The 19,305-nt window shown below is 44.3% G+C and overlaps 1 protein-coding gene across 1 annotated transcript in view; it reads left to right on the top strand.

Moving 5' to 3' along the window:
* DNAH8 (dynein axonemal heavy chain 8) overlaps positions 1-19,305 on the top strand; it is a 478,630-nt gene that overhangs the window by 176,172 nt on the left and 283,153 nt on the right. The window contains exons 31-33 of the mRNA XM_044291082.1: positions 517-630; positions 6,171-6,233; positions 6,361-6,461. Coding sequence (XP_044147017.1) covers positions 517-630; positions 6,171-6,233; positions 6,361-6,461 — 278 coding nt within the window. The remainder of the gene's footprint in view (positions 1-516; positions 631-6,170; positions 6,234-6,360; positions 6,462-19,305) is intronic.

The raw sequence follows: 19,305 nt of genomic DNA, 5'->3' as shown, positions 1-19,305 counted from the left end.
CTGTTGACTGGTGCCAGATCACCCATAGACTATAAACATCTAGGAGGTTTGCATTTAGAGTCCGAACATTTGCAGAAGCTGCAAAAGCGGAAAGATGATTGTCAGTGACAGACAAGCTTCCCATTGAGAAGGCAGTGTCTTTTGCCTTCCCCATAGCTGCATAAACGATGCTCAATAAATGCTGGGTATACAGATCATTCTGAATGCCCCCTGTAACTGATGTGAATATGTCAGCCAGTAAAAAGAAAAATGTGAAGACATTTCCTCTGTTTACATTTTCTGAGTGTAAAAAATATACAATAAATAAATACAAGTAGCATAAAGATAAAGCCCTGTGTCTCTTCAAAAAGATGCAAGAGTTATATAATAATAAATAATAATATAAGCAAAATAGTTGTCGGTTTTTAAGTCGCATAAACTAAAAAAAAAAAAAAAAAGTTTCTGCTCATGAAGAGGGGTTCAATGGCTGGGCCTTGAACTTGTCAAGAATTCTAAGACTTATTATCCTCTTGTCAGGAGTCTGTTCAAGATGAACTGATTCGTTTACAACCAGAACTTAAAAGCAAGCTCACAGAGTCTGTAGGATCTCTTCAGAAGGATATGGTGGCATTTGATGCTGAATATGAGAAGGTATGATGGTACATTTATGTATTATTTCTGTTCTTAGTGTAAACCGCCCAACAGAACTTTTTTTAGACAGACTTTATTCTAATTTACATTAAGACTTCATAGTTTTGGGGCCATGGAGTGGAGTTGGTCCAAACGATTGATAGATAGCTATATAGATATGAGATATATAGATAATAGATATATATGAGAGATAGATAGATAGATATGAGATGGATAGATAGAAAGATAGATAAAAAGATAGATATGAGATAGATAGATATTAGATGGATAGACAGATGGATAAATAGATAGATATGAAATAGATAGAAACCCGCTCATTACAAGGTATAAGGACCCTCTATGACATCCTTTATAATCAGTGGCTGGAACATCCAAGGTCTTAACGTGTCAGCCTTTGGATGTAAAGTAAATGATCCAGACTTCACCCAGAGTTTCAGAAACATCGACATTCAAATCCTTCTAGAAACATGGACTAAGGCAGAAAGCGAGTCCCTGACGCCCACTGGATACAGGGAAATCTCTGTCCCTAAAAAATAAAACCACCAAACTTGGCCGCTGTTCGGGAGGAATACTAGTGTGGTATAAAATGGAGCTCCATGAGCAGATCAGACCAGTGAAACGAGGAAACAGTCATATCTGGATCAGAATAGACCGCTCCATCCTCACCTCCCAGTCCGACATCTACCTCTGTGCGGCCTACATACCACCACCTGAGTCCCCCTACTACAACCCAGAATGCTTTGAGATCCTGCAAAGGGAAGCCACCCACTATCAAACCCTGGGCAAAGTCCTTATCATGGGAGACCTCAATGCCAGAACAGGCAGGGAAAGAGACTACCTGACCACAGATGGAAACATCTATATATATATGTAGCACAGACCGACAGCGACAGCTCAGTACATACAGAGAGGAACAGTTACAACAGCATGTTAAATAAAAGTGACAAAAAACTGTTGAATCTTTGTCGAAGCCTAGGACTCCACGTCCTCAACGGTCACACCAAGGGAGACTCTCTAGAAAGGACTACATTAAACTCCCATGTGGATAGCAGCACAAACAAACCACCAGGACAAATACCTCAGCAGGCCGGGCTCTTCACACTACCTCCATCTTATAAGTGGTCCAAGACATCAGCTCAGAAATATATAGAGGTGCAGAATAAACCAGAAATCCAAGGTGTGCTCTACTACTTCAACAAGGTGTTTGAGATAAACCCAAAAGGAGTCAATCAAGCTGTAAGAGGTCTTAATATATTTTACACCATGGCAGAAATGGCTGACCTGAAAAAGTATAGCCACCTGAAGCAAAAAGAAGATAACCCCAACACTTGGTTTGATGAGGAGTGCAGAGCTGTACGGAAAACCTTAAGATCAGCCTCAAATACAAAGCATAGAGATCCCAACAACACCAACCTACGGTAAGTTTACGACACAACGCAGAGGCAATGCAAAACCCTCCTCAGAAGGAAAAAGCAAGAATATACTTCAACCAAACTTACACAGCTAAGATAACTCCTTCTGGGAACTATGGAACCACCTGTGCACAAATGAGAATGGCAACATCTCCAGTATTTCAGAGACCTCTACAGAGACATCCTAAAAGAAGAACGTAACCCAGGCCAAGAACAAATGAGGTCAAAACTGAAGAGCATGGAACAGATACTTAAAGATTTCCAAAACCCGCTGGACTCACCAATAACACAGCAGGAGATATCAGAGAGAATATCAACCATAAGAGGTAAGAAAGTCAGCGGCACAGATGGCATCCCACCAGAAATGATTAAGTACAGCCCACCAGCAATACAAGCAGCCATAACAAAAGTGTACAACATTGTGATAAGCGCTGGCTACTTCCCTTAAGCCTGGAACTAAGGTGTCATAACCCCAATATACAAGAGCGGGGACAGGTATGACCCGGCCAGCTATCAAGGGATATGTGTCAGCAGCATTTAACAGTATCCTGAACCAGAGAATCCTTCGCTTTCTCACCCAGCACAATGTACTCAGTAAAAGCCAAGCAGGGTTTATGCCAAACCACTTCACCACAGACCACGTCTATACCCTGCACCGCTTCATCCAGAGACATGTCCACAACACAAAGCAGGTAAAGATATACACTTGTTTCGTGGACTTCAAAAAGGCCTTTGACTCGGTGTGACACACAGCATTGCTTCTAAAGCTATTGGAGAGCAGAATAGGAGGAAAGACACACAACGTCATCAAAAGCTCCTACACCGAAAACCGATGCAGCGTGAAGGTAAATGGGAAAAGAACGGCTTACTTCCAGCAGAGCCGAGGAGTCAGACAGGGCTGCAGCCTCAGTCCAACTCTCTTTAACATTTACCTCAACAAGCTGGCAGTGGCTCTGGAGTCTCATCCTCCATGACATTGAGGTGAAATTTCTCCTATATGCGGATGATCTTCTCATTCAATCACCAACTGAGAAAGGTCTCCAAGACCAGCTAGTCATTCTGGAGAAATTCAGCACCACATGGGCCCCTCCCATCAATTTAAAAAAGACCAACACTATGGTGTTACAGAGAAGGAGAACAAAGTCAGCCAGGCCCCTACCTTCACGCTACACAACCACCCTCTTACAGCCACCAACAGGTACACCTGCCTGGAACTGATAATTGGCCAAACTGAGAGCTTCAAATCAGCCATTGAGCTGAAAGACAAAGCATGCAAGACATTCTTCAACATCAGAAGACTACTGTAACACCTCAAAGCACCAGCGAGGGTCTGGTATAAAATCTTTGACTCCATCATTTCACCAATCCTCCTGTATGGCAGTAAAGTCTGGGGCCCTCACACGTACCCCTACTGGTCAAGATGGGATTCCAGCCCAACAGAAATATTGCACCTGGAATTCTGTGAGCATCTCCTCCAGGTCCTTTGGAGCACCTGTCAGTGCCTGTCGAGGGGAGCTGGGCAGATTCCCTCTACACTTTATAATCCAGAAGAGGGCGCTATCATTCTGGGGCCATCTACATGGTAATAATGAAGGCTCCCATCACCATAAAGCCTTGCTACACCAAGGGATCCCAGGCAAGGCAAAGCCCTAAAATCAATATACTGAAACCCAGCCCAACCAGAAAATCACCCCACACCACCTCACAAAAGCCGGGATCAGGAACACCGTAAACAAGAGTCAAGAGGAATATGTCAGTGAATGGAGGAAGTAGGTGAGAGCATTCCATAAGCTGAAGGTGTACCAGAGCCTGCAGAGAGACTACAAACTGGCCCCATATCTGGAGAAATTAGGGAACCCCAGAGACCGGAAAATCCTGAGCTGCTACAGACTGAGCGCCCACAGCCTGGCCGTCTAATCCGGACGGCATCGACAGAGCTACATGCCTAGAGAAAGCAGACTGTGCCAGCAGTGCCACCTGGAGGCGCTGGAGGATGAGGTCCACTTCCTGATATACTTTCCCAAATATTCAGCAGTGAGGGACATCCACTTTAGGAGACTCTCTGATCTACTCCCAGACTTCAGCTCCATGGAGGAGAAAGAGAAGCTGCCCATCCTGCTGGGAGAGGAAGAAAACACTGTGGACATAGCAGCACAATATATCAGTGCCTGCCACAGACTGAGAGGAGCCTGATATGCCATGGACTCTGATACCCTGACCCGGGGTGTGTCCGCACCCCTCCCCCCCCCGTCATAATATGCCACAGACTACTATACACCGACACACCGGTGTGTCCCCATTTCTCAACCCCCTATTTCCCACATGCTTTGGCAATACTAATGTATAATTTTAGACCTGCCAATAAAGCTTGATTGATTGATAGATAGATATGAGATAGATAGACAGATAGATAAATAGATATGAGTTAGCTAGTCAGATAAATAGATAGATATTAGACAGACAGATGGATAGATATGAGATAGATATTAGATAGATAGGAGATGGATAGATAAATAGCTAGATATTAGATAGATAGATATGAGATAGAAATATAGAGATAGACAGATAGATATGAGAAAGATAAATAGATATGGGATAGACAGATAGATAGATATGAAATAGATAGATAGATCCACACTACTATTTGGGATTTAAATGTTGGGAGGAATGTTTTTGTTTAAAGTCAGTGATCCCTCCACCTCCTTTTTGGGGCATCTGAGAATGGGGTTTTCTAAAGTGGCCAGTCCTGTTAAGGTGAGAAAAATAAGATTACATTGAGGCATGTTGGATATTTTTCCTTACAGATCAAACTAAGATATGTGATAAGGAATTATTAATACGTATCTTCAGTGGCAGGAACTTCCAAGCTTTGGAATTCATAGGGGGAGATTTATCAAACGGGTGTAAAGTAGAACTGGCTAAGTTGCCCATAGCAACTAATCAGATTCCACCTTTCATTTTTCACAGCTCCCTTACACCAGTTAAAATCTCCCCTATAGTGTTTTGTCCTGGCCATAAAACATAGGTCACTGCTGCAATGTGCAGTCCATCAGTGTGTTGTTAGTTAACGGTCTGATAATGAGAATACCTGACTATTGTGTAGCGGTCAGGGGAGGAAGAGACCTGAGGGCAGGATTCAAATACATTACAGCAGACAAGGAGGCTGAAGCATACCCCGGCTTTATTAAAGAACAAAATGTAACTGCCGTAAAATCAGATTAACAGTATGCTACCACCGCACCAGAGGCACAATGGACAAATGACAGTAATGATTTAAACAGGTAATAGAACTTTGCATAAAAACAGAATGAGCTAAAACAGTAAACACACGGCGTATGAGCTACTCTCCACTAAAAGTTTCTTCTACAGGTCACTGACTAAATTCCCCTACTCTATGACCTATCACAGATTAGCACTGGTGCCACTCACAGTTCTGCAGATAGCTGTTTTCCTTGGTCTGGTACATGACGGAAGGTGCAGCGTGGTCTTTCCTTCTCTCTTGTTGGATTGCAGCAGGTGCAGGCATCCACCTAATTTAGCTCTGACTGGAGGAATCCGTCTTGTTACTGGTCTCTGAATGGCACCATCTCACTCCTCTGGAACACACTTTGCAGTCTCTGGTATTCTGTTCCACAGCTGACAGAAATCACATTTACAGTCCCTTTCTGATATATATCCCAGCAGAAAGACTCTCTCCAGACAGATGCAGCACCCCCCAGCTCAGCCCGGGAGAAACGTTATTGTCTTACTTCAGCTTGTCCTTTCCCTTATTCAAGACACAGCGGCCTCTTGTGGCTGGAGGAGGACATCACAGCCTGTGTGAAACATTATCACCAGAAATGTCCTTGCAATGTAACTTGGTGAATATAAGGCTGACTCTTACAATTGCATGAGACCAAGGGCAGGTGTACTGCATGTGGGCCACAAAATAGGGCTGTGCCATTTGCCCTATGTAGTTTGCATGGTGATGATGCTGGCCCTGCACAAGACCCTGCGTTCTTATACTCTCTACTTGTGTTATTTCTTTCCATGTTCACTGCATTGTCTGTGTGACCAGAGATAATAGTGTTATGTTTCCTGTTAGATTTTACATATTGTTTCATTTTCGATTGATGTGCCTTTCTACAGGAAGGACCATTGGTTCCAGGTATAACATCTCAAGAAGCCAGTGCAAGGTTACAGATATTTCAGGTAAGCAGAAGGCAGTATCAGTGATGGGTTAGGCTAGTTTCACATCTGTGACAGACCTCTCCAGCAAGCTGTTACTCCTGCGTGGAGAGGTTAAAACTTTGTGTATTTTCTTTCATAATTGTTACAGATTCGTTTTGATGAACTTTGGAGACAATGTATTGCTTATTCTTCTGGAGAACAGCTCTTTGGCTTACCTGTGTCTGACTATGACATTCTACATAAGAGGAGGTAATGCAGGATTATATTCAGAATGGGATTTAGTTCACTTGAATTACAAATGACTGTAAAACCAGAGGAAGCTGTACGGAGGCACAAGAAGTATGCAATGCTTCTATGGAAGAATAACTCAACACTACGGTGTCCTAACATAGACGTGGTCCAGTTCTTTACTCTGCATCAAATAATCCTATGTATCTCTGAATTTGGAGGCAAATGGAGGTACAGCAGTATTATGGTACAATCACTGCATTGTTTTGCCGGATTCTTTAATGTGACAGTCCATGGGATACAATATGTGAAACAAGTCGCTTGTTCTCTCAATTTAATATGAGAGTATAAAACCTGGTAAATACTTTCTGCCAGTCGATGAATCGTATGTGGCAAAACTAAAATTGGGCAAAAAATTCCATTCCCAACTCTGTCATTAAGGGCACATGCACGTGGCCGTTGCCCGGCCGTGCCTGTATTGCGGCCCGCAAACAGCTGGTCCACAATATGCGGGCACCGATCATGTGCTCACCGAATCCTGCATTCTATCTTTAGGGTAAGTGTAGTCAAACAAATCACTGAATAGAAAATACCCTCTAAAACATAACTTTTCCTAAATATACATTAAAATACTCACATTAAAAAGTTTCACAAAACTAATAAACCAAAAATAATATGTCTAATATGATACAGATAGACACCCACTCAAAGATGAGGTGAGGAGTGCATTCAGGTTAAGCCTCTCAATTGCCACAAATGTGGCCACTCACGGTTTGAGAAACCCAGGATACCCACGTTCTGCTCATTACCTAAGATCCACAAGGGCCTTGTGCCCTTGAAGGGTCGCCCCATAGTATCTGGTGTTGACTCTATCACGCAGAACGTGGGTATCTACATTGATAAAGTCCTCAGGAATTCATCACTGCTCTTCCCTCATACATTAGAGACAGAACAGACCTGCTTAGGAAATTAGATGGCCTGACGTTGGAAGTAGGAGTCTTGTTGGCCTCTATTGACGTTGAGGCATTGTATAGTAATATTCCCCATGACAAAGGAATATGAGCTGTGCAGCATTTTTTTAAAACATGGGGTATCCAATACTCATCACAAAATGACCTTGTATTACAATTGCTTGATTATTTCCTGTTTAATTCCAGATTTTACCACCAGCCCAGGGGCACAGCAATGGGTAGTGCCTGTGCGCCTAGCTATGCAAATTTGTTCCTGGGCTGGTGGGAGGACACTATGATATTTATAGAAGATAGTGTCTGGACCTCTACTGTCGTGTTCTGGGACCGTTTCATAGATGATAACTTCATACTGTGGAACGGCCCCAGAACCACTTTTCTGGAGTTCTGTCACGGAAGGTAAGATAAGGGAAGGAAGCTAGAGAACAAATGGGTCACCTCCTAGCAATCCCTAAGAGACTTTCCCTATGATGGTAGATATGCACATCCCCATGTACCTAAAGCTGTAACACACTGGACCAAACCCTCAGCTGTAGGGAAGAGGGAAAAAGACAACCAGCTCCTTTCACAAGTGAAGGAGCTAGCGTCACTTTAGGGGCCTAGTAAAAACAGACACAGAAGAAAAAAGGGAAAAGGATTTATCTAGACATGAGTTGGAGCAGACGATCCAGCAAAACTTCCAGAGCTCAAACAAGGAAGAACTATAACCCGCAAAGGCTATAGGGGGAGGGAGGAATAAATAGCCTCACAGATAACCAAGCGAACCACACCTATGGGAGGTGGGATTCTGTTCAAACCCACAACAAAACAAACTGTCAGGGGACTTCCGGTTCCGGCGCTGGGATGCAGGATGCAGAGTGAGTGAGCTCCGGCGCCTGTCCCTCTATTACCACCTGCACTCCGTTTCCAGCGGCATCAAGGGGCTCCGAAAGTCACCTGGGAGTACCCACACAGTGACGGTCTCTGGTCCATGTACCGTTATCTATTATGGAGTGGCAGACGGCAAGTTAAAAGCAGGGCGAAGCAAACCGCAAGTACCACGCTGGGCAAGATAGCGGACTCCCACCCTGGATCCCCGAATTCCAGTAAGGGAGCTGATAACGTGGCTGATGACAGCGGTAAGCCGACTGAGGACTTGCTCAAAATCGATTATAAAACTTTAGCCATTGAAGTGGCCAAATACCTAGCTCCGGACATTAAGGAGACTCTCGCTAAGACTCTCTCGCAGTCTCTGCATGAGCTACATGATACCGTAGCGAGACATGAGGCGAGCATAGAGGAGTTGGAGCAAATGGTGGCAACGATGGAGGAGGATGTCTCCAGATATAATCGCGATGCCCAAGATCTTTTTAAGCAGAATATTGTGTTGAAAGACCGCCTTGAAGACCTAGAAAACAGGTCTAGGCGGAATAACCTACGGATAGTGGGCTTGCCAGAGAGCATCAAACAGCCGGCTTTAAAGGAAATCTGATACCCTATTAGAGCGTGTGAAATTGCCCACTGTGAAATCTGACCAACTTTAGAGATTAAATGCGGATGTGACCATGGAGGAACTCCAATTGGTCATTAAAGGCCTGAAAAATGCTAAAGCCCCAGGGCCCGACGGATTTTCGGGAGAATACTATAAGATGTTAATTTCACAAGTATCCCCAATAATGTTGCAGCTTTACAATGACATATTGAAAGGCAAGATTCACCCGGATAAGGAGAATGTATCTTACATCAAACTATTACCCAAACCAGGGAAAGACCCCTTATTACCTAGCTCTTATAGACCTATATCCCTAATTAATGTAGACACAAAGATCTTGTCTAAAATTATGGCTGACAGGCTGGCTTTCTTTCTTCCGTTGAACAGGTGGGATTTGTCCAGGGTCGTTCGGCGGTTATGAACATCAGGACGGTTTTAGCAGTTCTAGATAGGGTCCGTCACAGACCTTATCCTGGGGAAACCCCAGCCATGCTCACCTTAGATGCTGAAAAAGCTTTTGATAATGTAAGGTGGGCATGGCTGGAGGCAGTGTTAGACAAACTAGGATTCAAGGGGGCTTTTAGAACATTTATTACGAATCTACCGTATTTTTCGCCCCATAAGACGCACTTTTTCCCCCCCAAAAATCGGGGGGAAATGCCCCTGCGTCTTATGGGGCGAATGCGGACAATTTGACATCGCTGGATGCGATGTAGCGTACGCTGGGGCCGGGGGAGGGACTGGAGGAGGAGCTGGGGGCCGGGAATAGCGGCGGGGCGGTGCAATCAATGTACTATAGCCCCGCCCCGCCGCTCCGATATACTAATATTAAATGTCTTATTCGATTAAAATGTATTAGATATGCCCCCTCACTCCTATATTGCTAATTGTACCTTAAATCCTATTCCTAGCTTCTGTAATGCAGGACGGGCGGGCGGCAGCGTGACTCCCTGATGTCACGTGCCTGCGCCGCCTACTTTATGAATGAAGCAGGCGGCGCAGGCAAGTGACGTCAGCGAGTGACGCGCCGGCCTGCATTACAGAAGCTAGGAATAGGATGTAAGGTACAATTAGCAATATAGGAGTGAGGGGGCATATCTAATACATTTTAATCGAATAAGACATGTAATATTAGCGGCGGGGGCGGCGGCGGGTGGGTGAGCTGATCTGTAGATGGCACAGTTAGGGGGGGGGGGTGTCTGTGGATGCCACTGTTTTGGGCTGGGGGGCTGTGGATGGCACATATATAACAGTGCCATCCACAGATCCCCCCTGTAACAGTGCCATCCACAGATCCCCCCTGTAACAGTGCCATCCACAGATCCCCCCTGTAACAGTGCCATCCACAGATCCCCCCCCTGTAACAGTGCCATCCACAGATCCCCCCCCTGTAACAGTGCCATCCACAGATCCCCCACCCTGTAACAGTGCCATCCACAGATCCCCCCCCTGTAACAGTGCCATCCACAGATCCCCCCCTATAACAGTGCCATCCACAGATCCCCCCCTATAACAGTGCCATCCACAGATCCCCCCCTATAACAGTGCCATCCACAGATCCCCCCCTATAACAGTGCCATCCACAGATCCCCCCCCCTGTAACAGTGTGTCAGTCATCCACAGATCCCCCCCATAACAGTGTCAGTCATCAACAGATCCCCCCCATAACAGTGTCCGTCATCCACAGATCCCCCCATAACAGTGTCCGTCATCCACAGATCCCCCCCATAACAGTGTCCGTCATCCACAGATCCCCCCATAACAGTGTCCGTCATCCACAGATCCCCCCATAACAGTGTCCGTCATCCACAGATCCCCTCCCATAACAGTGTCCGTCATCCACAGATCCCCCCATAACGGTGTCCTTCACAGATCCCCAGTAATAGTGCCACCCACAGACCACCATTAGTTCCAAACCCACCAAAAGCTAAAAATAATTTTTTTCTTATTTTCCTCCCCAAAAACCTAGGTGCGTCTTATGGGCCGGTGCGTCTTATAGGGCGAAAAATACGGTATATAAGACTCCAAAGGCACGGGTGTACACTCAGGGCTATCTCTCAAAACCCTTTGAATTGAAGAAGGGCATGAGACAGGGATGTCCGCTCTCTCCTCTGATGTTTTACCTGGCATTGGAACCTCTGTCATGGCTCCTATGTTCATCAGATCTGTATGAGGGAGTAGAGGTGGGATCGTCACAAGTGAAGGCAGCACTCTTTGCTGATGATGTGGTCCTATTTCTGGCTAAACCGGAGGAACACATTCCAGTTGTCTTTAGGGCTTTAGAGGCCTTTGGAAGTTATTCTGGATACAAGGTAAACATATCTAAGTGGGAATTCCTGCCTCTATTACCCATGTGAGTGATGCCTTAAAGAAACCGAATAGGGTACTGGGAATCACTTTAGCCAAGTCATATATAACATATCTGGGGGTGAAAATAGGGAGAGATCCTCATTCCCTATATCAACTTAACTTTCCACCATTGATATCCCGGATTAGAGCTGATTTGGACAGATGGCAGGGATTACCTCTTTCCTTAATGGGGCGTTGCTGTCTGGTGAAAATGATGGGGGTTGCCAAATTGTTATATCCCATGCAGATGATCCCGCTTTTACTACGTCATGCAGATGTTAAACTCTTGGAGAGTAAGTTTGTTCAGTTTATATGGCAGGGCAAGAAACCAAGGATTGCTTTAGATAAACTAAAAGTAAGGAAGGACTTGGGCGGCATCAACTTCCCAGACATTCGAGGCTACAATATAGCTTGTAACAGCAGGTATATATTGGACTGGACAAACCAGACATCTTTTCTATTCCAACCTTAGATAAGAAAAACAGCTAGCAAAGCCTTGGGACTGCCAGGGCCAATTAAAAACTCTTTGGCACTAAGGGACACAATTATTGTGTGGAAAATATTACTGAAGATGTATGGTTTGCCTTATCAAATGTCTAAACATCTCCCAATAGTAGCTAATCCAAATTTTGAACCGGGTAGGACTAGCAAACTTATACTCACTTGGGCACAGAAAGGGATTAGAAGAATGGGTGACCTATTCCACGAGACGGAAGCTAGATGGATGACGCAGACAGAATTGAGAGAAAAGTGGAACTTGAAGGAGCCGACCTTTTTGCCGTATGTACAGCTTATCTCTTACGGTAGGGGCTTGTGCAAAGATCTTTCTAAGGAATGGAGAGCGAATGAGTTTGACTCACCCCTAAGAATGAAAACCAGGCCTTCAATTTCACTTCTTTATGAATCTCTTAGAGACAAATGGGAGAGAGTATATCCTAAAAAGATGTTCCGGAGATGGGAGTCACTTTTAGAGGTGAAAGACATACACCAACCTATATGTTCTGGTATAGGGGCATTATATAAAGCCATACCAAATGAGCAATGGCGAGAGACCCATTTAAAGATTTTACATCACGCAATATATGGGTTTAACATCCCCAGGTCTAATGCAGGACAGGATAGGTTGATCGCATGCCCAAAATGTGGCCTTTCAAAATCGGACTTGTTCCATGGATTATGGAGTTGTCCGAAGTTGAAGGACTATTGGAATGACATTACTAACCTGCTGAAAAAGTGTGGCAGGAATGAGGCAGACATTACCCCTGCAATGGCAATACTACATGTTCAAATTATCAGATCTGAACAGCCAGATGATTATGCAACGGCGTCTGTCACGCCAATGGGGCATAAAATTCTACTAGGGGCCAAAAAGTGTCTACTGAAATTGTGGCTCCAACCTCAAACACACATTTCACCTAGAGTGGCTTGAGGCATTACAACAAAGGGAAATTCTGGGGAAAAAGTTGTACTCAACATAGCTCAAGTTTATGCTGAGCCATATACAGGGAGTGCAGAATTATTAGGCAAGTTGTATTTTTGAGGATTAATTTTATTATTGAACAACCATGTTCTCAATGAACCCAAAAAACTCATTAATATCAAAGCTGAATATTTTTGGAAGTAGTTTTTAGTTTGTTTTTAGTTTTAGCTATTTTAGGGGGATATCTGTGTGTGCAGGTGACTATTACTGTGCATAATTATTAGGCAACTTAACAAAAAACAAATATATACCCATTTCAATTATTTATTTTTACCAGTGAAACCAATATAACATCTCAACATTCACAAATATACATTTCTGACATTCAAAAACAAGACAAAAACAAATCAGTGACCAATATAGCCACCTTTCTTTGCAAGGACACTCAAAAGCCTGCCATCCATGGATTCTGTCATTGTTTTGATCTGTTCACCATCAGCATTTCGTGCAGCAGCAACCACAGCCTCCCAGACACTGTTCAGAGAGGTGTACTGTTTTCCCTCCTTGTAAATCTCACATTTGATGATGGACCACAGGTTCTCAATGGGGTTCAGATCAGGTGAACAAGGAGGCCATGTCATTAGATTTTCTTCTTTTATACCCTTTCTTGCCAGCCACGCTGTGGAGTACTTGGACGCATGATGGAGCATTGTCCTGCATGAAAATCATGTTTTTCTTAAAGGATGCAGACTTCTTCCTGTACCACTGCTTGAAGAAGGTGTCTTCCAGAAACTGGCAGTAGGACTGGGAGTTGAGCTTGACTCCATCCTCAACCCAAAAAGGCCGCACAAGCTTATCTTTGATGATACCAGCCCAAACCAGTACTCCACCTCCACCTTGCTGGCGTCTGAGTCGGACTGGAGCTCTCTGCCCTTTACCAATCCAGCCACGGGCCCATCCATCTGGCCCATCAAGACTCACTCTCATTTCATCAGTCCATAAAACCTTAGAAAAATCAGTCTTGAGATATTTCTTGGCCCAGTCTTGACGTTTCAGCTTGTGTGTCTTGTTCAGTGGTGGTCGTCTTTCAGCCTTTCTTACCTTGGCCATGTCTCTAAATATTGCACACCTTGTGCTTTTGGGCACTCCAGTGATGTTGCAGCTCTGAAATATGGCCAAACTGGTGGCAAGTGGCATCTTGGCAGCTGCACGCTTGACTTTTCTCAGTTCATGGGCAGTTATTTTGCGCCTTGGTTTTTCCACACGCTTCTTGAGACCCTGTTGACTATTTTGAATTAAACGCTTGATTGTTCGATGATCACGCTTCAGAAGCTTTGCAATTTTAAGAGTGCTGCATCCCTCTGCAAGCTATCTCACTATTTTTGACTTTTCTGAGCCTGTCAAGTCCTTCTTTTGACCCATTTTGCCAAAGGAAAGGAAGTTGCCTAATAATTATGCACACCTGATATAGGGTGTTGATGTCATTAGACCACACCCCTTCTCATTACAGAGATGCACATCACCTAACATGCTTAATTGGTAGTAGGCTTTCGAGCCTATACAGCTTGGAGTAAGACAACATGCATAAAGAGGATGATGTTGTCAAAATACTCATTTGCCTAATAATTCTGCACTCCCTGTAGAACCACGTGAATACGCAAGAATTATGTCTCCTTTCAAGTTGACGGCGTGGTACTTGTTTGTACATTATAATGCGATGTGTTGTATAAGCATATTCAAGATTCTGTTGACACTCTGTGTCTATGATTAATGTCATACGTGTGATGGAATATCATTGACATTGCTATGATGTTATTCTTTTTGATTGGGAGAAAATTAATAAAATTATATTTAAAAAAAAACAAAACTGTCAGATCTAGTCACGTGCAGCAATTTTGACAGATCTCCTCAGAACACCCACAGGGCAGGGCGTGACAGTCCCCCCCCCCCCCCCTGGGTGACCTCCGGACACCCAGGCCCAACTTTATCCGGGTGTGCCCTGTGAAAGGCATTAACAAGGCGCTAATGCACCAGGTACTGAAGGGAACCCCGAAGAACCCGTGAGTTGAGAATTCTAGAGATCTGAAACTCCAGATTACCATCAACCAAAACAGGAGGAGGAGGCAAAGGAGATGGTTCTGCAGGTTCCACATATTTATTTAACAAGGACCTGTGAAACACATTATGGATCTTCCAGGCCTGCGGAAGTTCCAGACGAAACGCCACTGGATTGACAATGGCCGAGATTTTGTATGGGCCAAAAAATCTTGGAGAGGGTACTTTCAGCTTAATGTTTTTAGTGGACAACCACACCAAATCACCCACACACAGGTCCGGACCAGTCATATGTCTCTTGTCAGCCATCCGTTTATATCTTTCACCCATTTTTTTTTTCAAATTAACTTGAATCTTCCGCCAGATAGATGACAAAGAGGAAGAGAACCTCTCCTGTTTCGGTATCACAGAAGATTGGGTCTCAGAAAAAGTACCAAACTGAGGGTGAAAACCATATGCGCCAAAAAATGGTGACTTATCAGTTGACTCCTGCCTCCGGTTGTTCAAGGCAAACTCAGCTAAAGACAAGAACGAGGACCACTCATCCTGGGCATTTCCTGCTGTTTAGAGCAGCAGGAGGGCATTTCCTGCTGTTTAGAGCAGCAGGAAATGCTAACAGAATGCTTGGATGTATAGGGAGAGGAATTACCAGTAGAAAGAGGGAGGTGCTCATGCCACTCTACAGAGCACTAGTGAGACCTAATTTGGAGTATTGTGCTCAGTACTGGAGACCATATCTCCAGAAGGATATTGATACTTTGGAGAGCGTTCAGAGAAGAGCTACTAAACTGGTACATCGATTGCAGGATAAAACTTACCAGGAAAGATTAAAGCACCTTAACATGTAGAGCTTGGAAGAAAGACGAGACAGAGGGGAGATGAGAGAAACTGCTAAATACATAAAGGGAATCAACAAGGTAAAAGAGGAGAGAATATTTAAAAGAAGAAAAACTGCTACAAGAGGACATAGTTTTAAATTAGAGGGGCAAAGGTAATATCAGGAAGTATTACTTTACTGAGAGAGTAGTGGATGCATGGAATAGCCTTCCTGCAGAAGTGGTAGCTGCAAATACAGTGGAGCAGTTTAAGCATGTATGGGATAGGCATAAGGCCATCCTTCATATAAGATAGGGCCAGGGGCTATCCATAGTATTTAGTATATTGGGCAGACTAGATGGGCCAAATGGTTCTTATCTGCCGACACATTCTGTTTCTATGTTTCTCAGCGACAAAACACCTCAAATAGGTCTCCAGGTTTTTATTAGTGCGCTCAGTTTGACCATTTGACTGAGGATGAAAAGCCAAAGAGAGAGACAACTAAATACCCAGACGAGAACAAAATGCCCTCCAAAACCTGAAAACAAATTGCGTCCCCCTATCAGACACCACATCAGAGGGAATGCCATGTAATTTCACAATGTTGTCAATAAAAACCTGAGCGAGAGTTTTCACATTGGACAAACCTGATAATGGTACAAAGTGAGTCATCTTGCTGAAGCAGTCTACTACCACCAAAATCACAGTTTGTGTGAGCCACCTTCGCGCGTGCACAGGTCTCACAGGCTGCTACATAACTCTCAACACTTTTACGCAACCCTGGCCACCAGAATCTCTGGGAAATAAGATCCACAGTGGATCTACTTCCAGGATGTCCCACAACGCATCCTCTTTGATGTTTTTAATCCCAGGGCGGTAGGTGACCACAAAATTAAACCTGGTAAAAAACAATGACCATCTAGACTGCCTAGGATTTAAACGCTTTGCAGATTGCAGGCATGCCAGATTTTTATGGTCAGTAAATACCGTAATCGGATGGGTAGCCCCTTCTAGCCAATGGCGCCACTCTTCAAAGGCCAATTTGATGGCCAACAACTCTCTATTCCCAACATCATAATTTCTCTCGGCGGCCGAAAGTTTCTTGGAGAAAAAAGCACACGGGCGCCATTTGACAGTAGAGCAACCCTGCGACAAGACTGCTCCGACTCCCACTTCTGACGCATCAACCTCCACAATGAAAGGTTAGGACACATCAGGTTGCATCAGAATGGGCGCAGAAGCAAAACATATCTTAATAACAGAAAAAGCCTGTAATGCCTCATTCGACCAGACAGAGAAGTCAGCGCCCTTCCTAGTCATATCTGTCAAAGGTTTGACAATGGTTTAATAATTGAAGATGAATTTTCTGTAGTAATTTGTAAATCCTAAAAACCGCATCAGGGCTTTCTGATCCTCTGGCCGTTTCCATTCCAGTACCGCACGGACCTTTTCGGGATCCATATAAAAACCGGAGGCAGAAAGCAACTACCCCAAAAACTGAGCTCCTGAACAGCAAACACACATTTTTCCAACTTGGCATACAATCTATTCTCCCGAAGGATTAATAACACTTGTCTCAAATGATCCTGATGAGTCTTCATATCTGGAGAGTAAATTAGTATGTCATCGAGGTAAATAACAACGAACCTCCCCACCAAATGATGAACAATGTCATTGATAAAGCGCTGAAAGACTGCTGGAGCATTAGTTAAACCAAAGGGCATGACTAGGTTCTCAAAGTGACCCTCGGGGGTATTGAAGGCTGTTTTCCACCCATCTCCTTCCCTGATTATTATCAGATTATAATAAATCCAACTTAGAAAACACCTTAGCACCAACAATCTGATCAAAAAGATCCGGAATCAAGGGAAGGGGATAAGGATCACGGGCTGTAATGAGATTCAGTTCCTGGAAATCTAGGCACGGTCTAAGGGATTCGTCCTTCTTCTTTACGAAATAGAAACCAGCGGCCATAGGAGACTTAGAAGGTCTAATATGTCCCTTTGCCAAACTCTCTGCAATATACTTCCGCATAGCTACTCTTTCGGGTTGAGAAAGATTATATAACCGAGATTTTGGCAATTTTGCTCCGTGGATAAGATTGACTGGTCAATCATACTCCCGGTGAGGGGGCAACGCCTGAGCTCCACCCTCCGAGAATACATCCGAAAAATCGGAAAGAAACTGAGGCAACACCCTAGTGGCCACCCCCGAAATAGAGGCACTAAGACAGTTGTCCATACAAAATTCACTCCAATTCCTAATTTGTCTTGTTTGCCAGTCAATGGTAGGGTTATGTTTTATCAACCATGGTAAACCCAGAACCATCGGAGCAGGAAAATCTTTCATAACAAAACAAGAAATGAACTCAACATGAGAATCGCCCACCCTCAAACTTATATCCTGAACAATATGAGTTAGACATCTTTGCGAGAGGGGGGCGGAATCTATAGCAAACACAGGTATCTCTTTACTTAATGCGGTAGTTTTAAAACCATGACTCTGAACAAACTGAAAATCAATAAGATTAACCCCTGCACCACTGTCAATAAATACTGTTAACTCAAAATTTCCAGAATCTAGCGCCACCATAGCTGGCAGGAGGAATCGGGTACTGCAGGTAGGATACGAATATGCCTGCTCTGACTCCCCATTCACACTACCAAGAGTAAGGGAGTTTTTTTTTTTTTTTTTTTTTAAGGGATTCCCCTATTAGTTTTGTATTACCACTTCGAGGTTTAATAAAAGGGCACACATTAACGAAATGACCTTCTTTACCACAGAAGTAACACAGTCTATTCAGCTTCCTAAAATTCCTATTACCAGAGCCAGAAGTAAACTGACCCAATTGCATATACTCCTCTCCAGCCCCTAATTATTCAGGTGTCAAAGTACCCCGAGGGACAGGAGGGACTGATTCCCCACCAGACAGCACCCCCTGCCCGAGCGGAACCTTGCATCTCTCCCTAAGACGTCTATCAATCCGTACGGCCAAAGACATGGCCGCCTCCAAAGAATCAGGTTTTTCATGAAATGCAAGGGCATCTTTTAATCTCTCAGATAGCCCCTGACAGAACTGACTACGGAGTGCAGGATCATTCCACTCCGAGTCAGTAGCCCATCTTTAAAATTCAGCACAATACGACTCAGCAGTGTGTTCTCCCTGGCACAAGCTGCACAACTTAGATTCAGCCATGGAGACCCGGTCAGGGTCATCATAAATCAAGCCCAGTGCTTCGAGAAATTCATCCACCGACCGGAGGGACTGAGAACCGGTCGGCAGAGAAAAAGCCCAGGACTGAGCGTCACCTTTTAGCAGAGAAATAATAATCCCTACTCTCAGGTTTTCGTCTCCAGATGAAATCTGACGCAGACGAAAATACAATTTACAGGACTCCCTGAACCGGAAAACCTATCAGGGAGAGCGACCTTAGGTTCCAGGCAGACCTGGTTTCCTGACACCGTGCAACCGAATTGCGGAGGTCAGGTCTTGCAAACAAAGACATACAGAAAACCTTCTGCCATCAATAATCTTTTAAGATGGGACAGCCACCACCCTTTGAGCCAGAGATGTGGCATACCAAAAGGACAATATCTACGTATACGTAGAAATTGTTCAAACAATGAGGACTTCCAACGTCAGGCCATGGACTTACAATCCAGATTCACAAGGAGAGGATATCCACAGCAGGTCCTCAGTAGAGCCTATAAATATGCCAATAAAAGGGACAGGATGGACCTGTTGAGCTCTCAGAAGTCGAGAGAGGGAAGGACTGAAACAGAGAA

Source organism: Bufo gargarizans, chromosome 4 (genome assembly GCF_014858855.1).
Source record: "Bufo gargarizans isolate SCDJY-AF-19 chromosome 4, ASM1485885v1, whole genome shotgun sequence".
NCBI classification, from domain to species: Eukaryota; Metazoa; Chordata; class Amphibia; order Anura; family Bufonidae; genus Bufo; species Bufo gargarizans.
The sequence above is the reverse complement of the archived record's forward strand: the minus strand, read 5'-3'. Positions and strand labels throughout refer to the sequence as shown.